We start from the raw sequence: 22,020 nt of genomic DNA, 5'->3' as shown, positions 1-22,020 counted from the left end.
ATGGCATATCGTTATCCTAAGCAGTCAACACTCTGCAACTGTGTGAAGTCTGTTGCTGTGGCAAGCCTGCCTACGCATCTTCGGTTCGTAACACCACAATCTATTTGCTTGCATTTACAACCGAGGCTCTGCTAGCTGCAAATGACAGCAATGGCACTCATTAAGCTGGTGGCTTGGGATGGGCTTCAAGCGGGGAATGGCTTATGTGAGAATCTCAGTTCAGCAGTATCCTGCTGGGGCGGTGGTGGCTACAAAAATAAACAAGCAGAGGCTTCCCACTGACCCACTGACACAGCATCAGTTACGTTTTTACACTTGGCACCCTTTTAACAAATGACTGCACTGTGGTTGCATGAGGCAATAGCACACGCTCCATGAGTCCTTTGTGTCTGCTCAGAGTGCTGAGCTTTTGCAACCCAGGGGGCCGCTCAGTGCTTCTGTTTCTGATGGGTGGGTGATAGGACCAGGAATTATGGTCTCCGTCCATTTTCTGGGAGCAATACATCACTTGCCACACAGTATTTCTTCCTGTGTATTTACTGAGTGAATTTTCAAAACCGAACAAGACAGTATCTTCTCTGACTGGAGAGTTAGAATTGGGTATTCCTAACGCTGACAGAAATTGCCTGTGTAATCTCAGCTTAATTATTCTTTCCACTTGAAATTATATTCTCTTTTCCCCACATTTGATCTAGTTTTTCCACTTACACTCATTTTCTAGTCCCTTCATCAGCTTTACTGCACACACTCAAGCACCTCAGCAGCCTTCTTGTAGTGAAGGACCCTCAGGTGAACACCATATTTGATGTGAGGACTCACCAGTGTTTAGTACAAGGGGACAGACAATCCCTTTCCTAATTCTCTAGTCGCACTATTCCTGAGGCAGGTCAGGATGCCCTTGGCCTTCTTGGCCACCTAGGCACACTGCTAGCTCCTGTTCAACCAGGTCCTTTTCTGATGAGCAACTTTCTACCACTCTTCCCCACAATTATATTGCTGCATTGGGTTGTTGTGACTCAAGCATAGAACCCACCATTTATTCTAGGTGAATGTCATGAGACTGGGCTCACTCAACCCATTGATCAGCCTGAAGAGCTCCCTTTGCAAAGCCTTCCTACCCCAAGACAGATTGACAGTCCTGCCTCACTTGATATTGCCTGTGAACTCACTGAGGGTGTACTTGGTCCCCTTATCAGTGATAAAAACATGGAACAAAACTGGCCCCAAGACTAAGCCCTGGGGGACACCACAGGTGATCGGCCATTGACTGGATTGAGCTCCATTCACTAGGATTGTTTGATCCCAGCTCTCCATATGGTTCTTCACCCAGTAGCCCTGTCCAAGCCATCCCAGCTGCCAAGTCACAGAACTCTTCTACATTAGCTCTGAATTTCTAACACTTAAAGCTCCTTTCCTCAATAAATGCCACCAAGTTTCTTTGCAGCTCTCCACCAACAAGGTGCTGAAGATCACCTCAATTTTCATATTTGCCCCAGCAGGAAACGGTCCAGAGTCAAGTCAGTAGGACTGAAGTGTTGAAGGTTGTTGGGAGCTTTTGTTCGAGGATTTCCTATTTCATACCATTTCTGTAGCTCATTTTCCTGTTCTCTGCCTTACAACTTCCTCCATCTAAATAATCTCCTTCATATATTAACTCTTTCTTCTCTACTTCCAGCCATTGCTCCACCAGCTCAGAAATACCTTTACACATTCTTGACACTCTGATGCACCGCAACCAGCCGTGTGAACAAAATTTCAACCATGCAAATGGTCACAGGGATGGCAAGTAAGGATAACTCCAAAGACTTCAAAGAGAAGTTGTGGTTTTCAGGCATTTCTTGTGGTAGTCATTCAGTACTAGTTAGGTCTAGTATCAGCCTTCATCAATCAAACCCCTTCCCTTTCAAAAGCCAGCCTGTAATTAAAAAAAGAAGCCCAATAGATTCTCAGTGATGATGCAATGGTGCGTTCTCAGGTGCTTTTCTAGGCAAGAGGCCAAGAGCTAAGGTACCATTTATGCAATTTTAAATGAATGGCATAAAATTAAGTAGGACTTTTCCTATTGCAGTTCCTAATTGTTTTGGCTTTATTTTCCCAAAGCAGGATTTTCTTCTGAAAAGTCTATTTCCTTCTTTCTTTCTTCCTTTTTAAAATAAGCTGCCTACTGTAACCATCACTTCACTCAGATGACTGCACATCATACTCACAAGAGCTTTTGTGTTCCTCACTCCTCCTTTTCTGTTACTCAATAAGGCCAGATTCTGCTACCTTTATTCATACCATTGCTTTATTTCCTAGCTGATGATTATTTCAGTACAGCGACTCCTATAATAAATTACTACTATACTGTGCTAAAATGACTTGGAGTCCTTGTTAAGAGCTGTTTCAGGCCTTTGTCAAGTCTTTTTTATCCACAGTCCTATCATGAGTCAAGAACTTTCTCACAGCTCATCAGACATCCACCTGAGTTGATACAGTAGGTAGGGCTTAGTTATATGGCCTCTCCTTGGAAATGAATTGGGACATTCTCAAGTGTCGGTCACAGAGCAAAATCAATTGCTAACCAATCACATCACAGAAAGAATACTAAGAACACAAAGTCAAATTGCCCCAAATTAAGGAATGCTAGTTGAGATGATCATGACCTAGTCTGGAAAGGATAAGCTGCAACTCTTGATGCAACATATCCTCAGGGGAATGTGCAGTAACTAGTTACCCAGTGCTCTATAAAACCTAGTCCCAGGCTTTCCACAGTAGCTATTAATAGGGTTTATAAATAGTCAGTGAACCGTTACATGACGTTAGCTGTTATTATATTTATTTCATAGATTAACTATCTGACAACCAGTAGAACTAAAAAGGAAACCAGGCCTCTATCGCTGTATCCATAGAAGTGATGCAGCAGGATACTGAAGAACAGTGTTCGTAATGGGTACACAGATAAAGGCAAAACCAAGTTTTAGCATATTCTATTGCTGAGCTAAAATGGAACTGAAGTAGAATTAGGAGTGAATTCTTTCATATCTCCACTGTGGAGCCTTGATGACACAGAATTCCCACCTCTCATCTCTGACCACCAACAAAAACTTATAGCGTAGATCTTGTCTGATGCTGCAGACAGACAAGCAATTGCACTACGTGAAGATGCTGTTGCCTCCTGAGGTGTTTTGTGGTAGAGATTATAACTTCTGTAGCTTGAAAGATTCAGTGTAAACCCTTATCTGTTCTAGGCCAAGTTATCTAGGTTAAGGATTCTAAGTAGTTGCCCTGAGTCAGCCAGTTCTGGCTGAGTGGGAGTTCCCTTAAGGCAATCGCTGCTGCTGAATGCTGGTGGCAGTGGACCTCCAGCTCCAAGATGTTGATGAGCATATTAGGGCAGCAGCAGGCTGCTTAAACTTGACCATAAGAAGCAGAAGACACAATTAGCACACCCAATGAATGGGAGACTTTGGCTGAAAAGGCCAGAGCATGATTGAGTTGCTAATTAATTAATTAAAAAAGCAGGCTCTCTTGCAACACTGTACCATTAGCAAATAGGGAGGACTGGATATGTCACCTGTAGGTCACCAGGTGATGAGTTACACCAAGCCTTCCATCTATTGGTCATCAGTTAAGTTCAACCCAGCATTAATATTATGGACAGGCTTTTTAATTATATGTTTGCTTCACACTGACTAGAGTGATTTTCAGGCACTGTTTCTCATGTGGGTGTCTGGTGTCTGGCACAACTGGGGCTTGTCTCCACTGGGTTCCTTAATCTGAGTTTCTGGAATAGAAGTCTATGGGGAGCCTGGGTAGAATATAAACTTAATGGTTGTACAAAAGAAGTTAAGTTGGCTTTATTTCCAGCACTAGTTTAACACACACTAAGAACCTACATTTTCTGCTAGCTTACAGTCAGAGGAAGGCAAGGAGAATTAAAAATAACTAAATAAATAGGAACCAACATATTCTATGTTATCTTTTCTCCAACAACATTGTATTTCAGAGCAAGGAAGGAAACAATTTATGTTACAGTTTCTGAAAGCATGAATCTTTCCAGGCTTGACAGTACTTCCAATTCCTCCAAAGAGACTCAGCCTGAAACAGACAGCTCATAAAATGACGTATAGTTACAGCAAAGGAAAAAGGGACTTAGGATGGAGATTGTTACGCAACCACTACTTTATGAACTGCTGCCAGATCGGGTGATAATCCAAAAAGCAGCTGCTTTCTTCTGGTCTATTTGGTGTTCCTTTACCCTCCTGTGGCATAGCAATGTTATCCTCTGAACACTAGTCTTGCCTTCTCATTTCTCATAAAGAAAGAAATACATTGCATTTAAAAGCACAAAATCTTCAGGATTCACAGCATTGGGTGAAACTGCAAGTGATCAAAAAGAAGCGTTAGGTTAATTCTTACACATACATACATTCCATAAGGGAATAGTCTGTGTTTTACTTTAGTGAAAGCAGAGCCTCGGTGCATTTAATGCTTTATTGTATTCTCATCAAAATCTCTTCTGCCCCATCAAATAGGTCACTATGTTGAAATAACAGCGACTTTTCAAATGGACTGTGTTAACTTTATGAAAGCACCATAAAAATGGGAACTCCATAAGTTTGCATTGACACTGTTTTACTGTTGCAATTTACTGTTGTGATGGCACTATTTAGGAAACAATGAATGGGCTGCAGTGAGATAATTAACAGATAATCTCCATTACTTTGAAGTATACAAAGCCATAAACAGCTGCCAAAACTGATTAATAGCTGAAGACATCTAATCAATCTAATAAACCATGTATTGCAAGACTATAGGAGCTTCCACTAACTGGGAAGCATTTGTCTTATAGATATAAACTGTGGTATTTTCCTTTTCTTTAGGATGTAATATCATGAGACCTTGATTGTTCTTCCATTAAAGTCAAGGATAAAACTCCCATTGTGAGCCCAGGGTCAAGCCTTCACTGAGCTGATATCAATGAAAATAAATGCTTCCTTTTTAATGTAGAACAGTTCTGCTAAAAAGCATTTTTTTCTCTCTCTCTCCTATTATAAAACATCTCGTGGCAGTGCAAGGGGGGACACATTCTAAGGGCAAGGACAAATGTCAGGAGTCGTGATGGAAATCTGAATCTCTTACCAGCTTAGGCTGCAGTTTCCAATACAGTCTTGTTTTGGCTGCGCCTCACCCTCCAATCCATAAAATGGAGATGGATCTACAGGATTATTTAGGGTTTAGTTCAAGCAATGTATAAAGAATCACAGATGGAAGATCCCGTATGTGCTTCAGAGTGCCTCGAAAGCAAAGAAAGGAAACTGCATGGGTTGCTCTTGATTCTGTTGAAGTCTTGGTGCAAGAATGGGAGTGAGGAGAGATGCATCCCCTCCTGGCACGGTCTCTCACCCTATTTCCACATTATGCTTCACCATAAGTGGCAGCTCCCCTCAAAGGAAATTATTCAGGAAAGATGAGTAAACAGGTAGTTCAACAGGAGTTTTACAGTGTGCTTTGTAAAAACAACTCGCCAGCATTTAATGCACACATAAAACACCGGCGTGGGGTGAGAACTGCATTTGTCTGGCCTTGCAGAATGTACCTTTCATCAGATGAGATGTTTGTACCTCCTCATTCCTGCATAGGAAAGAAGCACTGCAGCACATGTTCTCCTATTATACATTATAATTGCCCTTTCCATGCACAGAAACAGATGCTTTTAGTGCTGGATGGTTCTCGAACTCGCTCTTAATCAACCACTTTGTAGGAAGCTACTCGGGTTTATCCAAATATAAACGTTGATATAGAAGCGAATAACAACAGAGGTATGAATTTATTATTTCAGCAAAAGCTTCCACGTAAATTAACCATCGGATAATTAAAAATGCCTGCAGTGTCTGGGCGGGTAAAAGATCAAGCACTTGCTGGATTACAACACAGCTAAAGCTGCGATAAATCTTCCTAATGGCTTAGGAGCAGCAGCTCTCAGCCTCTGCAGCTAAGAGGACCGATTCCACCAGCCAACGTGTACTAAACCCCATTCATCTGTGCCCGATCTAACCCGTAAGGGACTGCTTGCAACTGCGAGACTCTTGTCTGCAGAAGCCGAAGCTAAACAACAGGTTGAAACTTGCACAGCGGGATGCAGTGCAAGCAGTGGCATTGCACTCATTCCCCGTGCAAGTGTTTGTCATAGGACTAGGCGGGCAAACCTAAAATACAAGTCTGAGAAACCTGCAATACTGGTATCTCTGCATGTGCTGCTGCCCAGGGAGTGTTAGGTTTGTGAGAGAGAACACACAGCAAGATGTGGAACAGCATTTTTTCTGCAATAAACCAACGCAGTGATATGAAAATGCACAGCAAAACATTTACATGCGTTGACTGTAGGGATACGCTGACCAGGAGTGAAACAAGAGTCCAGATCTGCAAGTATTTTGACCCAGAAACTCAATGGGGCACTATTACAGATCAGAACTCCTCCAGGCCAGGCCTGCTGCCTCCCTCTATGGTACAGCAATGGGAGCAGCTATATGTGTGTACATACATTGAATGGAATGGGCTGCTCAAGAAGGCTGTGGATGCTCCATCTTTGGAGGTGTTTAAGGCCAGGTTAAATGGGGTCCTGGTCAACCTGGGCTGCTGGTTGGTGACCCTGCACATAGCAGGGGGTTGGAACTGGATGATCATCGTGGTGCTTTTCAACCCCAGGCCATTCTAAGGTTCTGAGAAGCACAGTCCTCATCCTGGCACGTCAGAGCTGGGTACTCCTGGATAGGTTTTAAGACACTCTATTAGAAAACATATATATCATTTAATCTCAGTAGGCAGCTCCTCACTTCTAACCCCACCTCACTACACTGCCATCCCAGTCAGACCCTGACACGAGCCCACACTCACACAGACCCCTCCGAGGCCTCCTCAGGGGCCCCTCACATCCTCACCTCCGCCCCTACCCCCTTCCCACGCCCCCCCTGATCTAACACCTCCCCCTTTTGTAACCCACAACAATGGCCCCTTCTCTCCTCCCCCCACACGAATCCCCTCCTCCATCACACACGAAGCTCCGCCTCGTTGTTTACCCGCTCAGCGGGGCCCGGGCGCTGCCCGCCGCCCTCCTCCATGTTGGCGGAGGCGGGGCCGGGCGGGGCCGGGCAGCGGGGCGCTGACAGGCTGCGAGCGGTGGCGGCGGGCTGTGGCGCAGAGCGGCCCCTTTCCCCTCCCTTCTTCCCCTCGTAGCGCGTTTCCCTCCTCGGCCGAGCTCGGAGGCACCACGGGAGGAGGAGGAGGAAGAGGAGGAGGAGGAGGGGGGAGCAGGGAGCAGGGAGCAGGGAGGGGGGGGCCGCGGGGATGAGATAAGCGGGCGGCGGGCATGGAGGCAGCGGGGCGGCTGTGCAGGGGGACGCGCTGAGGGGGGAGGAGGAGGAAGAGGAGGAGGAGGAGGAGGAGGAGAGGCCTCAGGTGGATGCGGGGGGCGGTGTGAGGAGGGCGGGGGGGGCTCCTGAGGAGAACCGAGGGGATTTTTAGTGTGGGCAGCGGTTCCCGACGGGGCAGCTCTCGGTGCAGGGGGGGGGCTCCTCTCGCTTTTCCTTCCCCCCCCTTCCCCTTTCCCCTTCCCCCTCCCCCGTCCCTCCCCCTTCCCTCCTCCGCAGGGAATCGGCGCCGGGAGGAGGCGGTGGTGGTGGTAGGGCCGGAGGGGCCCCGAGTGTGGGGCTGCCCCCCCCCCCCCACCTCCCCTCCTCCCGCCCGTCCTCTTGGCTTCGTTCCTGGAGGAGTTTTGGGATTTTTTTTATTTTTATTCTTTTTTTTTTTTTTCCCTCCTTTTTTTTAGTATTTTTATTTTTTAAATCTGCGTATTGATTTATTTTTTTTTTTAAACACAAACAACTCCCTCCGCCTGCCAACCCTCCAACCCCCCCCCCTCCTTTCACCGCCCCCCTCCTCGCACACACGAAGCCTCCGGGAGGGAAAACGGCCAGGTGAAATCTCCCTCTGTTTCCATGGACAACCCGTCCATTATCACCCAGGTGACTAACCCCAAAGAGGAGGAGATCCTGTCCTGCGCTCAGGATAAAGGTGAGCGGCCGAGAAATGCGCGGGGAGCAGCCGGCTTTCCTAACCACCCCCCAAATGGGGAGCTGGGAAGGTTGTGCTGTTGTTGGTGGGATGGAAGGTTGTGCTGTTGGTGGGATGGAAGGCTTTGCTGGGGCACTACGGGCTGGATACGGCCCACAACTTGCCAAGAGATTGGGGTGTGGGGTACGGATTGGAATCGGGGCTTAATTGGATAGAAGGCTTTTGTTCCACGAGGTGGGGATGGAAGTTTGGCAGGTTGTCACTGTGCAGCGTGGGGTCGGTACCTTCCCTGGCTTTGAGATCTGTGCTTTGAGATCTCAGTTTCAGTGTTGATTTTTCATCCCTCTTCTTTGGGATCCCTCCTTTCCCACTTTCTGTTTTTCTCTCATCTTGTTTTCCTTGCGTATGAGAATCCGTGTAGCTTTCAGATTGGTGTTTTTATTTAAAGGCTGCTCGCTGCTGGAAGAAATGCAGGCGACTTCTAAAAGCTGGCCATCCCAATGGCTGGGTGGATCAACAGCTGTTGCTTGCGTAAAGCGTTGCGTCCAGGAGGTATTTTGCTCCAAAATAAGATGGATCCAGCTCGGCCAAAGGAGCTGCTGTTCCTTTAGAGCCATCAGTCCGCCATCACCTCCTTCCCATCTGGAAGCCTGGCTGAGTCTTGGGCTGCGTCCTTACAGCGTGTTGGTGGGATGAAGGTTCCTCTTTAGGTTTGATGTGAACGGAGTCCTACGTTTGGAATGGTTTTGGTGTTGTAGGTTTGTGGGAAAAAAGGCAGAAATTACTCACGTGCCAACGTTGTGGTGGTGTTATCTGGCATAGGTATGGTGGTAGATCTCCAAGTGGTCTCCAAGTGGTAGGTTGATAGGTTTACTTCTCAAACCTGCCTTCCATTTTTGCATGGCTCACAGCAAGGGGGTCCTGGGCAGCTGCAGAAGTTGCTGCTGCTCGCTGGCAAGCCAAAGGCTCCCACCAGGACACTGCGAGCTCATCTCACGTGTGCTGCCTGCAAGAGGAGGATGGAGATGGATGTCAAAAACATTGTGGCGTGAAGGTGGGGTGTTCCATTAAACTAAAAGATGATTTTCTTTTTTTCTTAGGCTATTGCTTACTCTTTAATTTGTATTGCTTGAGAAGTGGCACTCCAAGACCTATATCTTATCCCTGGAGATTACTGATATTTTCTTCTCTTTTGGCAGCACTGAGTGTGGGGTGGCTGCAGGAGCACGGCGCTGCTGCTCTGCTTATGACATCTCCTAAGGCTGCTTTGGAGCAGATTTATGTCACATAGAGCTCAGATGGTGCCGTGGTCTTAACAGCCTGTTATTGCAGTGCTGGAAGGGTTTGGGTAGCGTTGCTAACAGCTGGTCGAAGCCTTAATATAAAATAGGAGAAACAGGAAAAATTGACAGCTCAAAATAAGGCTGAGAATCCACATCAAACAAGTGGCTCGAGTGCAACCAGCCACTCTGTGTATCGAAAAGATGCATCTAACTTGCATAACTATGCAGTAACTTGCATAAGATGCATTGTGTTCTTGCTAGAGCAGAAAAATCACGATGGGCTTTAATTACATAGCAAGGGCCTTGAAGGCTGCGTGCGAACATGGGTGGGTTGGGGAGAGCAGCAGGAGGGTAGTTGAAGTTGAACAGGCAAAGAGTATGAGTGTGGTACAGGAGGAAGATGGGTTTTCCTTTATCTTATTTTAAATGTAGTCTTAAGTGAATGCTTTGGACAGATTGACTGCTTTGCAGTGTGGTGGTACGTGCTGTGCGGTGAGCCTTGAGCATGCAATGGTAGGAACTTTGGCAGAGGAGCTCTACCAGCCCCTTGTGCTGCTGCCTGCCTTGTTGCTCCTGCTACAGGTCTTCCTTCTCCTTGGGGTATCTGCAGCTTGTAGAGACCCACTGTGGTCCCTTTTTGAGCTGTGTCACCTCACCCTCTGCTCTGTTACAGAAGTTTGGGCCGAGCTTTTGGGAGCCCAGAGCTGTGGTGATGAATGGAGGGGCTCTCAGTGGCAGCTGAAACGAGGCTGAAACGAGGAACGAGGCTGATTCTGCCTGAGCACGTTGGTACAAAATGGCTCACAGGCCATCCAGGCACCCTGAACTAACTGTGTTTAGTTAATACAAGTATCATCCGAGCCTGTGCTTACTGCAATTTAGTGATACAGTGAGTTACAGTAGCATCGTACTGTGTGAGAAGCTGTCTAGCCCCATGGCAACCTGTATTCAGCACCGGGTTGCAGAAATCTGGTCCGGGAATGGCTTCAGGAATTGAGGTATTATATCATTATATTATCATTATATCCTATACCATAAGATTTTTGGAGCTGCCATCGGTGTTTCTTATGCCAAATGATTCTTTTTCTTCTCCTTAAGCAGTGAGTAACTACTCAATAATGCATGTGCATATTTTGGAGTGTTGGATTGCTTTTTTTCCAGGTGTTTTTGAAGCTTTTAATCAAGCGTGAGTTCGGCGTTTAGCTTGATTTATTTTTATTAGCACATATTTATGTTTTAAAAGGAGCTTAATGCACAGTATACGCTTATGGTCAGTCCCTTCAGTGGAAGGGAACATGGTTGGCAGGAGTTAAAGAGCTGTTTCCTCACCAGGGAGCAGTTCTGTTTTTTAAGTAAATATTGTGCTTTATAAATATAAACGTCCCAACTATTCTCTGGCTAATCCAGACATATTAAAAATGTTTTTTGAGATAAGTGAGGCTGTGATAACTTACTAAGCTTATTAATACGGAGAGGCAGCTGTTACTTACTCTTCACAAACACCCCCCAAAAATTCAGAAAGTGGAAAAAAACAGCTCTTGGCACACAAACCATTCCTTAATGTGTTGCCACACGGTGGTGCACTGCATTTAGTTGTCTATCAGAGTGAAAGCTGAAAGGTGCTACAACTGTGCTTTATGATGATGGCAGCGCTTGCTTTGCAGTGCCTGCAGTGCTCATGGAGGGTTCTGGCCTCGAAGCTGTTAAATTGGTTCTGAAAAACAAACCCGTTTGGAAGCACTATGTGAGCAATCTGAAGCACTGAAATGGGGAGAAATGTAATTCCCTGGTGGGCTTTAATTTCTTCTTCATAGCTGATGTAAATTCCTGGTGCTTCCATGGGGCTGGTGGGGAGCAGTGCAGTATCAGCCCAATCCTTCTGCAGGTACCAGGTCCTACAGGTCCTTCAGACCCTGCTGTTCAGATTTTTGCCTTCACATCCATCCTTCCTGACTTTGGCTGCGTTTGTCAGTCAGCTGAGTGTCTATTTTCAGTTATATAGAACACCTGAGTGTGTTGGTATGGCTACAGAAATGTGTTTTCTTCTATGATAAAGCAGTTGGGAAGTGTTCAGAATGGAACCTAAGCCACTGCTGGTTGTTTTTAATGACCAGTGTCGTTCACTGAAGATGCCTTTGCAAGCAGGGAAGCTTTTATTTAATAGAACTTGATAAGACAAACAGAACATATACAGAACAGATAAGACACATAGAAGGGCTGACAATAGCAGAACACGGGGAAATGGTTTTAAGTTAAAAGAGGGAAGATTTAGGTTGGATTAGGTTAGGGGGAAGTTCTTCACTAGGAGAGTGGTTAGGCCCTGGAACAGGCTGCCCAGGGAGGTTGTGGATGCCCCGTCCTTGGAGGTGTTCAAGACCAGGTTGGACGGGGCCATGGGCAACCTGATCTAGTAAATGTGTATGTTTGGTGGCCCTGCCAGGCAGGGGGTTTGGAACTATGTGATCCTTGAGGTCCCTTCCAACCCGGGTCATTCTGTGATTCTGTGAACAGAACCAATGAAGGCAGTACTACTGTGTAAAATGGCAAGTGCTTAAGATCTAAAGGTAAAAGCCTGTTTTGAGAGCACAACCGAAGTAAATCATGAAGTGTGTCTGTGGCAAGATGCATTTTGGAAATATATTAACAATATTTAGGAGCTTTTTTGTCGTTACTTCATCAGAATTCAAAGTATTTAGACGTCTGGAGGCGTTCAAGGCCAGGCTGGATGTGGCTCTGGGCAGCCTGGTCTGGTGGTTGGTGACCCTGCACATAGCAGGGTGTTGAAACTGGGTGAGCATTGTGGCCCTTTTCAACCCAGGCCATTCTATGTCCTATGATCTAAAGATATATCGGTATTCCTGGGATGCTGTCTCAAGAAATTTATATGGTATTATCCACAGGTTTTTTGACTTTAAAGTAGTGTTCAGAACTGGAAATGGAAACCGCTTCAGCAGCACGTTGGAATGCGAATTGCTCACGGAGGGTAAAATTTTAAATCATTAACTAATGACATAGCTGTTACATGAAACCAGAGTAACCATACAGTAGGTTTTATGTTCCTGGGAGACCGTAGTAACCTGCAGTAACCCAAGGTTTGATTTAAGGTGGCAGCTAACAAGGCAGTAACGTGAACGGTAGGTTGCATGAATATCTGCTATTGAGTTGGTGTCGGTGAGCTGCAGCTCTATCATTTCTTCCCACTGCGTGCCAACTCCATTTCACATTCGTTTCAATGCAGCAATTGAAGTTGAGCGTTGAGGAGTTTACCACGCCTTTAGAAAAAAAAGCAAAACAAAGTTGACCTACATTTTGCTCAATTCAGCATTCAGAAATGCAAATAGCATTTTCGGAGATAATCGCTACAATGCATCGTGATCGGAGCCGCGTTTCGCCTCTCAGAACTTAATCTGCACGTTGCAAAGCAGCTTCCGGATAACGTGTCCAAGTTTGTTTCTTTCAAGCGATACCGCATGAAAATGCTGGGAAAGTGAAAGCTAAGAGGAATGAAACTCGCTTGTCTGGGTCAGCGTTGATGAGAGGTGTTGCTCCCATTGCTTGCTAGAGGGCTTTAGCTGGTTTTTGAGGCTCGTCTTTCTGCCACGCAACACTTAATATATATTTTGCTGTTTCGAATGCAAAAGTAGCTGCAAAGTAGTTCTGGCTCCTGTATTTTGTATATGTCAAATCTTCAATATTCATCCTGTAAACAAGTAAGCCTTTGTTTTGTGACAGCGTGTAACTTGTTCCTTAGAAGGATTTGTTGGCGGCCTCCCCTATGTTTGTTGATCAGCATTATTTTTCCACTGGAAATCCAATTTCAGGCAGTCCTATGTATGGAAATGTGAACTCTGGGAGTGAATTACTTCAAGCTTACCCTATGGAGAATTCCCTTAATGTTATTTGGATGACTTTGAGTCAGGTTTGCAGTGTTGCATTAGGACAAGGGGCAGAGTGGAAGGTAAGAGCTCCTGGCTCTTGAGAGCTACTGAGCCCAGCAGTGGGATGGGGAATGGGTCTTGTAGATGCTCCAGGCCCACAGTGAGGCCTCCATCCTGCTCTGAGCACATCCTTGGCTGTGGGTGATGTCTGAAGACCCCATCTGCGTTGCTGGTGAGGATTGCACATTGTGTGATTCATTACAGAAGTGGAAACATGGCTGAAAAGTCCCCTTTGTGCATCTGTTCTTTGGAAAGATGCTGATACTTCTAGGTAGGGTTGGTGCGATGGTGCTGGGAGAGCCATGCACTGGTGGGGCTCAGCCCTGCTCCATCTGCAGAGCTCTCAGGGGCCAAGGAAAGGTGCCTCCTGGTCTGTGATGTAGCCAGCGATATTTTTAAGAGTTCCATGTTGGAAACGTTAATCTCCTGTAAATGCTATTTTTACCAGAGTTTGATTGGAGCTCTCTTTACGTGGAGAGGTTAAGATGTAAAATGGACATAGATGTGACAAATGTGGAAGGCAGAAGTAACATGGAAATAGAACGGTAACATTCTGTTCCGGGCGGGCCTGCTGTCCTATCAGTTTGGCCTTTTGTTTATTCTTAGCGTTTGCTATAAGACAAAAAGAATTTGTAAATCTAAATGTATCTCACACAGTCTGGTCCTCTCAGCACCATTGTGACATAGGTATTAGGGATAAAGATACAAGCTTTAGTTAGGAAAAAGCTGGCTGTGCACTGCTGGGCCTGCATGAAGTTTGTAGGCTTCGCTCTGCATTATCAAAATGGTTGCTTACATCAAAGCACCGCAGTTTATTTTCTTTGTACAAGATGATAAAGGATGATTTAGAAAAGAAAGAACAGAAACCCCGTTATTAGAAGTGATTGGCTGTACTGGAAACTAGAATTCTATTATCTAGGGAATTTATTGGGAGTTAAATCTGAATAAATATATGGTAGGTTTGGATTTGAAGGATGCTGGGTTTTGAAAATGAGATTTTTTTTTCCCCTAATAGAACTATTAATCTCCTCTGAATCTCTATTGGTGTTTTCCAAGCCTGATGGACAGGGGCAAGTAAGATTCTGCAGGCTGTGTTTTATACTGAAGAACAACAACCCCCAAATGAAGGATGCCAAAACCTCCTGTGTATGTAATATCTTAAGATTCTTTTATTTTTGGTCAAAATTCAGCTCAGTTCTGCAGGAAACAAACTGCTGATGTACGTAAACCTGAATTTATGGTATATGTGTTGGTGGTTTTGTTTCAAGCCTGGCCATCTCTCATGGGTAATGGGCCAGTCACTTCTCTCAGTGCTTTTTTTTCCTCCCTGCTAGTCATATAGGGCCTACTTATTTTCTTGGTGGAAAGCGCTGTATTGATTTTTAGTCACTTCCCTGCTCTCCCCCATCCTCTAAGCTCTCTTGCTTCCTGAATTGTAGCCCATGGTTCCCAGTGGAGCAGCAGAAAAAAATCCTGCCCTTTCCTTGAGTGCTGGAACCAGCAGTGAAAACTTAAACTTCCCCTATTTCATGAGTTACAAGGCTTACATCTCCATGGCATGGAGTTTCTCCTGGCTCTGGAGTGGAGGTGGGGATGTGTCCCGAGCTCAGGAATGAACTCCTGGCATCATACAGCATGGCAGCAGGTTGACAGTCATCATCTGCACAGCTGCTGGTACAGTGACGAGCATGGAGGAATCAGGACAGGTAACTTCTTCAGGGTTAATGTAAAGCTGTGGATTTAATGCTTGGTTCTTGCAGACATGCATTTAATTGCTTGCATGTGCTACTGGGTTTTTTTTTTGTCCACCAAAGCTGGTTCTATGATTCTATGAAGGAGGGGTCAGTAGTGACTCATTGCTGGAAGATGTTTGATCATTTATCCCAGCTTATCTGTCTTTCTCTATTTTGCCTTCTTGCCTGTTTATCCTCTCCTCTTAAGTTAGTGGCAGCTGCCTGCCTGTGCTTTGGTGATGCTGAAGTCAGAGGGGCTCAGAAATTGGTGCTGCTGCTGTTTGTATGTGGGTTGGCTTTGGTACGAGAAGCTGTGGGAGATGCTGAGGATCAACATGGTGCAGCCATCAGGTGTTCTAAAGGTACAAGTCGCATTCCAATATAGGAATTGTCATCTGCCAGACAGGGAAGGAGGAGGAGGAGGTATCTTCACGTAGTGACTGCATATGTCAAGGATCTGAAGTGACATTCCTCGTGAACTCATAGCAGCAGCTTCTCTGTGATGTGTTTGGGAATGCTGGAAGACGACTCTAGGCCAAATCAGCCATTGGCCACCAGCCAGTTCTCATGGCTCTGCCGATACGAAGCTGGTTTTGTTGAGAATCAGTAAGTTTTGGAAAGCTGCAGGGGGGTTTTGTGTTCACTGGGGAATCAAAAAGAAAAGGGGAAGAGTGCTGAATGCAATCTCCATTGCAATTCATTTGCTAATTACAAATTGACATCAATTGAAAAGTCCCAGAAGGAGGTGGGTTTACAACATAACTGTAAAACAATTTGCATCAGTGTAGAGGTCTGTAAAGTGCTTATCCACAAAGGAATGAGATTTTAAGTGGATTTATTTAATCGGGGTTATCATGAGCACATTGGTTGCGGGGCTCCTGTTTTTCCATCACGTCTCGTGTGTTTCTGGAAGGTTCCTTCTTGTGTTGAGATGTCAAGGAAGAAGGAATGGCAAAGTTTAATGGAGAACGAAAGTGAAGCCTGAAAAAAGAAGGCCAACAAATGTCTTTGTTAATTGGAAAGTGTATTGAATACCGAAATGGTTTTGTTTCCAGATTATCATGATAAAACTGACAACTTCAATGCCAGCTGCGCCCTGAAATTCAAATACAATTTACTGTGCCCTGTTAAAAGTTTGAAAGCCTCCAGCAAATCTTTATTGCCTGTGCTGAAAAGGATGCTAACAGCATAGATACGATACCCAACCAACTCTAACTAGGATTGCTGCAAAGCGTGCTCACTGTTCATGTTCAGATTGTTTTGTTTGGTGGGTTTTTTTGTTGCTTTTTTTTCTTCTTACTGCTTGATGTAATTTTGTAAGGCTGTCGTGACAGGAGCAAGGTTAACAGATCAGACCTGGCAGTTGTGAGGCAGGAATCCATTCAGGTCTCGTTCCTGTATTTACACGTTGTTCTGTGAATGACCTTTGTAGCAGTGCTTTGGCAGGTAGGTGAGCTCTGAGAGGTCTTAAAAATGTCACTGCCTCACTTGTGTTGGAGGTGATGGATTCTGTCCCGTACTTGAAACTCGTTTGTCTTGATTTAAGTAACTAAATACTGTTGCTGTCTCATGTTACAGAACTATAGTATTATTTAAGGAAGGAAAACAAGCTCTTTCAGATGAAAACTGCCTCAGATGCAAGAGCAGCTTTCACGTGTTCCAGGGGACTGAAGCAATGGCGATACAAATCCAGTAAGAATAGCAGAGATAGAAGATGTGGAAAGGAAAGCAACCCTGACAGTGTGAGAAGGGTGTATTGGGGTAATGCTCAGAAGGATGTGGCAGTGTGATTCTCAGCAAGTTAACCTGGTGTTTTGTACAGACCAAACTCACTCCAACCCTCTGATAAGTGAGGTACCAGGGTGTAGAAGGATGTACCTTTGTCTGAGTAGTGTTTGTCCTAAAACCTATGAGTAGCATGGGTTTTGTTCTGTAAACTCCTTCTGTGATACCAAAGACAGATAAAACACTGCTTTACGAAATAAATGTATTTGAAAAGATTTAGATCTGTGTTTTTATTATGAAGGTGATTCCTTAAGTTCCGATAGGTCGTATTTGTATGGTTACCCCCAAGCAGCAGATGGTCCTATCTCCCATTCTGCTAATAAGGTCAGTTAAAGATTTCTGGTTTAGATAATAAGGTCTCTGTTCTGAATGGATAATGATTGGGACTGGAAAACAGGGTCACGGTTTTCACCTTTTTAATAGCTGGTTAGGTGATAGTCAGCTCACTGGCTGTTGGGAAGTGCTTTATGGGAGTAAATGGGCTTTCTTACTTTAATTAAGGCCATATGTGTATAGCAGCTGTGATTCTCTGGGAATCTGTACCTTATATTTTCAGTTAAATAGCTGATAAAAGGTTGCAGTTGTACAGAAGATAGCCAAGTCCAGAAGGCAAATGTCTTATAAAGCAGTTCAGCTTTTGTTTCCTATTTCATGTTCCAGCATTTCTTCAGGTTGGATAGTTGGCTGCTACAATAGAATAAACTGAGGATGTCTTCCTGTATCTGCTGTTTGGACTCAGAAATGCTTTCTTTATCAATCTCAAGCATACAAAATGGCAAAAAACCAACACATTCTCTGTGGAGTTCACATGGATCAGTGTCTCTGTGAGCAGCTGGCATGTTAAAGAGCAAGAGAGTTGAAAACTAACATGCTTCATTCCAGCTTGTCATCTGTTCCATTGAAAGGGAGCAGCAGGTATTTGCTAGAGAGGTCACTATGGTTTTTTTTCCCTAGAAGAATTACAATGTATTGCAATTAAAAGGAGCAGCTTGGAGTTCCTGAACCTGAAGGTACTTCTGTAGCAGTGTTTGGGCAGAGCGTAACACTCGCATCCTTCCCTCTGGAAAACATCACTTCTATTCATATCCCTTCCCAGAGGCTCAGTGCAATCCTTGGAACAATAACAGGAAAAAATAGCAGCGTGCTTGTGTAGTACAACCTACCTTCTGGCCTGGGTGCCCAAATATGCCCCTTTGGTTGCTGATGTGAGACCGCACGCAATTAACCTTGCCTTGCGTGGTGCCAGGAGTTGCTTTGGGACCTGTGCACTCACTGTGAGTGGGCTGGGGTGGCTTTTTTGGGCTGTTTGTTCACAAACACCACCTGCGTGCAGCTTTTCAGCCTTTCTATCCTTCTTCCTGAGAAGCTTGAGCCAGATGTTCTGCTGTCCATCTGCTGTGAGTGCACGACCAAAAGCGATGCTGTATTGCTGTTTGGTTTGCAATATTCTCCTTGGAAATGCAGCTTTCAGTTGACACTGCTTTCTTAATTACAGTCATTTACCTTGCTTGGAGGAGTCCTAAACAGTGCTCTGCTTCAATATCTGGTAGAATTTCCTCAGGCAAAATGTGGCTGGCAGTGCTGGAAGTCTTCAGGACTGGAAGATGGAAACGTGCTCAGCACCTGGGAGGCACAGCAACCAGGAGAATTTTCCTCTCTTTGCTTGATAAACATAAAGGTCAGGGTATCCTCCATCTTATTTGATATGCCGTTGAAATAGTTTTCCAGCTGTTTGATTAAAGTTATCTTTGATCCTCAAACAGGATGAGCACATGGCTGTGTGTGCACAGATGAGCCAGGTGGCTTTCTTCTTATGTTCAGGACCACATCACAGAGTTCCCAGGCTCAGCAGTCCTAAGGCATCACAGAGTAACAGGCAGAGGAAGCACGTGCAGCTCTTCCCCAACCATTGGTTCTCTGTGGATTCAACTAAGTGCATTGGGGTTCAGAATCCCAGTTTTATTGTTGGCTTCAGCTCTTCAGTCTGCAGCATGGGCGTGCAGTGCGGCTGGAGGCACAGGCACACAGCGCTGCTGCTGCTCTTCAGCCTTCTCTTTGGAACAGGAGGAGGAAAAGAGGGAAAACTCAGCAAAACCTTCCCATGGGGGGTGGTGGTGGTGGTGTGCTTCTCTAAGTTTAGCAGCCTTGGGGGTGGCTGTTAAAACAGGCTCTGGGCTGTGAAACCATTCTGGAGAGCACTGGGAGCAATAGGACTTGGGGCTGGAAGGTCCACCCATGCTTCTGCTTATGGCCATGCTGATTTAGCCAGAAGTTATTAAAGCATGGGATTGATTTACCACCTTAACCTGTTGTGGAGAAGAACTGTGCAGTTTGCTGGCTGCTGAGCTTTGGACAACACACTCAAGGTGTCATTTGTGGGATCTTTGGGACCTCCATGTCACTGTATAGAGGCAGTCCTGCCATTAGCAGGGGCTCATTCTGCACATGGAGAAACTTCTCCTGGTGTCTGTTAGGCAGCCAGCAGAACAATATAGAGGGTTATGGAAAGGCTGCATTATTCTGGGAGCCTTTTGGGTGCTGCTTGCAGCTCCCATACGATGTTAACAAACCTAAAAGCCGCAAGAGAATCTGATAAAATAGCACCTCCTCTAATTCCTTCTCTGATGTGTTTGTTCAGCTGCCTTCCTGAGTGAGTAGCACCAGTGTTTTTTGTCTGCTCTTGCCCTTGAACGTTTCTATAAATGACAGGTTTCTAAAATCTATTACTAAATTAAGCGTACGTGCAATATCACAATCCTTTCTGTAGTTCCTTATGAAATGCTGTAACAAACTTCCAGTTCCCTGCTCTTCTCAAGTGTTGAAGGGAGGCCTGAATTTAGTTATGAGGAGGGGCTTCTTGTTGAAGGAAAGAAATAGGACTGTGTGAAATCCAGGAGTATTTGGAGTGGGATTCGAAGGGAGCTCATCCCATCCATGTGCTGATAGTCCAGGGTGCTGTGCAAGAAGAAGCCCTAAGTCTGCATCCAATTAAAAAAGCAAGAATCTTTCTCTCTTAGCATGAATATTGAGGAGGCACACATTTACTGTGCTCATAGCAAGATTAAATTTCCACAGCCTCTTCAGATCTAAAAGCGTCTGTATGTTTTTCTAAGTTTCTTTTTACTTGCGCTTCCAGTGGCTCGGGTCTCATTTTGCTCTCAGCAGCAGAGCACAAGCTGGGAGACCCTGCCCAAGCTGAAGGTCTGAGCTCAGACTGTCAGGCTTGCAATGCACTAACTTAGTGGTAGTGATGCTTCTAGAATCCTGCTTCGAGTCCCTGCTTCGTACCTTCCTCCTTTTGTGAACCTCATGCTGTAATATTTGGGAATGTTGTCTCATCCTGCAGGTATGCACAGCTTGGCACCTGGTCAGGACTTTGTTAGTGAGAGCTGAAGCTGTAGTTCAAGGGGAGTCATTTTAGTGCAGGTGCTTGCGAAGCGTTTGGGGTCGGGGGAATGGGTTTACAGCCAAGGACTGCCATAGGTTGATCTGTAAGCTCAGCTGCCTGCTCAGTGTGTGACTTAATGGCCCTATGCTGTGATACTAAGGATGAAATCTTGCTCCCTACTGAAGCTTGACACAGTAAGATTCATGATGGAAGCCTGCAATTCAGTAAATATTTACAAGGCATTTAGCCATTAGCGAGGTGCTTACATTCTTCCCCCTTTTTCTGTGATCAATGATTAACAAGGTGGTATTTTATTTCTGCTGGCAGGCCATGCTGTTGCATTACATCTGCTATTGATGTCCCAGGAAGTAATTTAAGGGAACGAGGGTGCCTAAATAGTAAGGATGGGGAAGGAGGAGGGAAGATGGGCTGATACTTCTGGGGCAGATAGAAAACTGAGGGGAAAAAAGGAGAATAAAGCAGCAAACATAAAGCTGGAGGGAAGATGGATGAAAGGTTTTTAAAGAATTCAGGTTGATGTAAATGTCAGTTAAAAGAAAAAAATCACCTTTCAGGTGTCATGCAAGCCCTTTTTAGGTTTTCTTATCTGGCAATATCATTTTATCAAGATAAGAATCCTAAGCTTTAATTTTCTGCTGCATAAAAAGAATGTAAAAGAAAGGCTTATTGTTCCTATGAGGCTGGCTGGCTAATGTTAGAAAAGGGTTTTGTGGGTTTGTTTTTCAGTGCTGTCGTCTTAACCCGTTGATGTTATTTCAGCTGTTGGAAATACTTGTGTATAATTCTTTAAATAACTGGGGGTTAGTGGCTGCGTGCACTTAAGGGGCACAAGCTGCACGGTGTACACAGATTCCTGTTGCTCACCTGTAGGTAGCAGCGTGTGGGGCATCTGCAGGGCCCTGCTTGTCCAGCCAACCTCTGTGTCTCCATGGATAGACCCTTTGCAGCTTCTTTGGGTTTTACTGTGAGAGTTATTCTTAATGCTTAGGAGGAGTTTCTCCTGTAGCAGGCTGGATCCATTGCCATGTCACTGTGTGCCTCCATGAGCCTTGCTCAGTCTTCTCTGTGAGCTCCACTTGAATACCTGTGTCTACTTAAAACAGTGATGCAGATGTACAAAGGAATCATAAAACACTTGTCTAGCCCGTGTCACTCTTTTTCAAGCACTGCTATTCTCTTCAGTATAATGAATCTGCAAATAGCTTATTATTCCATGTGATTAAAACCAGTCATTTATTCCATACCATGCTCGCCTTGGTTCTTCTTTCTGGGATCAAGAAGATACTGTAGCAGCGTATCTCAAGGTGGGGAGCAACATGACTTTATTATGCTTTCATTTCCATCTAAACCTTTTTTTTTTCCTTTCCTGTTTTTATTAGTGTAGTGACCTTCTGAACGTATTTATCTTATGTGCTTTTCAGCTCTTGGAGAAGAAACGAAACCCCACTTTCACAACTGTTGTGTTGTGTGTCAAACTGAAACTTGTACAGCACTGTGATGATGGCAGCTGAGGAGATGTGAAAGGGACACACACTGTCATGCACATGGATTTGCCATGCTGGTTCTTGAGAGGGGGTGTAGTCAACTAGTAGGTATTCACCGAAACACTGGGTGATTCACTCACTAACTCTTCTAACTGCCCAATGACTTTGTTAGAAAAATAACTGGGCTGAGGGTGAAGGTGGGGACAGACTGTGGAGCATCAGACTTGCACTCCAGGAGTTGGGGTTGCGTTAGGATGGTAGCTGCAGCATCAAGGTTAGTAAATAGGAAGCTAACTTATACAGGAATAGTGCTTGCATCCGTTTGGCACAGTA

At 45.0% G+C, this 22,020-nt stretch overlaps 1 protein-coding gene and 2 long non-coding RNA genes across 8 annotated transcripts in view; 1 reads left to right on the top strand and 2 right to left on the bottom strand.

The window, feature by feature from the left end:
• Positions 1-5,783: 5,783 nt before the first annotated feature.
• LOC107308796 (uncharacterized) lies at positions 5,784-7,198 on the bottom strand. The gene is made up of 2 exons (XR_001552918.3): positions 7,062-7,198; positions 5,784-6,749 (listed from the first exon to the last, which is right to left on the bottom strand). It is a non-coding gene; the product is annotated as an uncharacterized LOC107308796 (long non-coding RNA).
• A 306-nt stretch (positions 7,199-7,504) lies between these two features.
• The window catches only part of CTDSPL (CTD small phosphatase like), a 64,776-nt gene continuing 50,260 nt past the window's right edge, over positions 7,505-22,020 (top strand). For 3 of the 6 annotated variants that reach the window (XM_085539069.1, XM_015852922.3, XM_015852921.3), the window contains exon 1: positions 7,505-8,055. In XM_085539069.1, the coding sequence (XP_085395195.1) occupies positions 7,980-8,055 (76 nt within the window). In that variant the 5' untranslated portion in view covers positions 7,505-7,979. Of the gene's footprint in view, positions 8,056-8,955; positions 9,110-22,020 lie in introns of those variants that run through there. The other 3 variants (XM_085539066.1, XM_015852920.2, XM_015852919.2) reach the window with 1 other exon arrangement.
• On the bottom strand, positions 7,840-8,954 carry LOC146762179 (uncharacterized). Its single transcript, XR_014943214.1, has 2 exons — positions 8,845-8,954; positions 7,840-8,784 (listed from the first exon to the last, which is right to left on the bottom strand). It is a non-coding gene; the product is annotated as an uncharacterized LOC146762179 (long non-coding RNA).

The sequence above is a fragment of the Coturnix japonica genome, chromosome 2 (assembly GCF_054131305.1).
Source record: "Coturnix japonica strain WE chromosome 2, WE-NBRP24, whole genome shotgun sequence".
Classification (NCBI taxonomy): domain Eukaryota; kingdom Metazoa; phylum Chordata; class Aves; order Galliformes; family Phasianidae; genus Coturnix; species Coturnix japonica.
The sequence above is the reverse complement of the archived record's forward strand: the minus strand, read 5'-3'. Positions and strand labels throughout refer to the sequence as shown.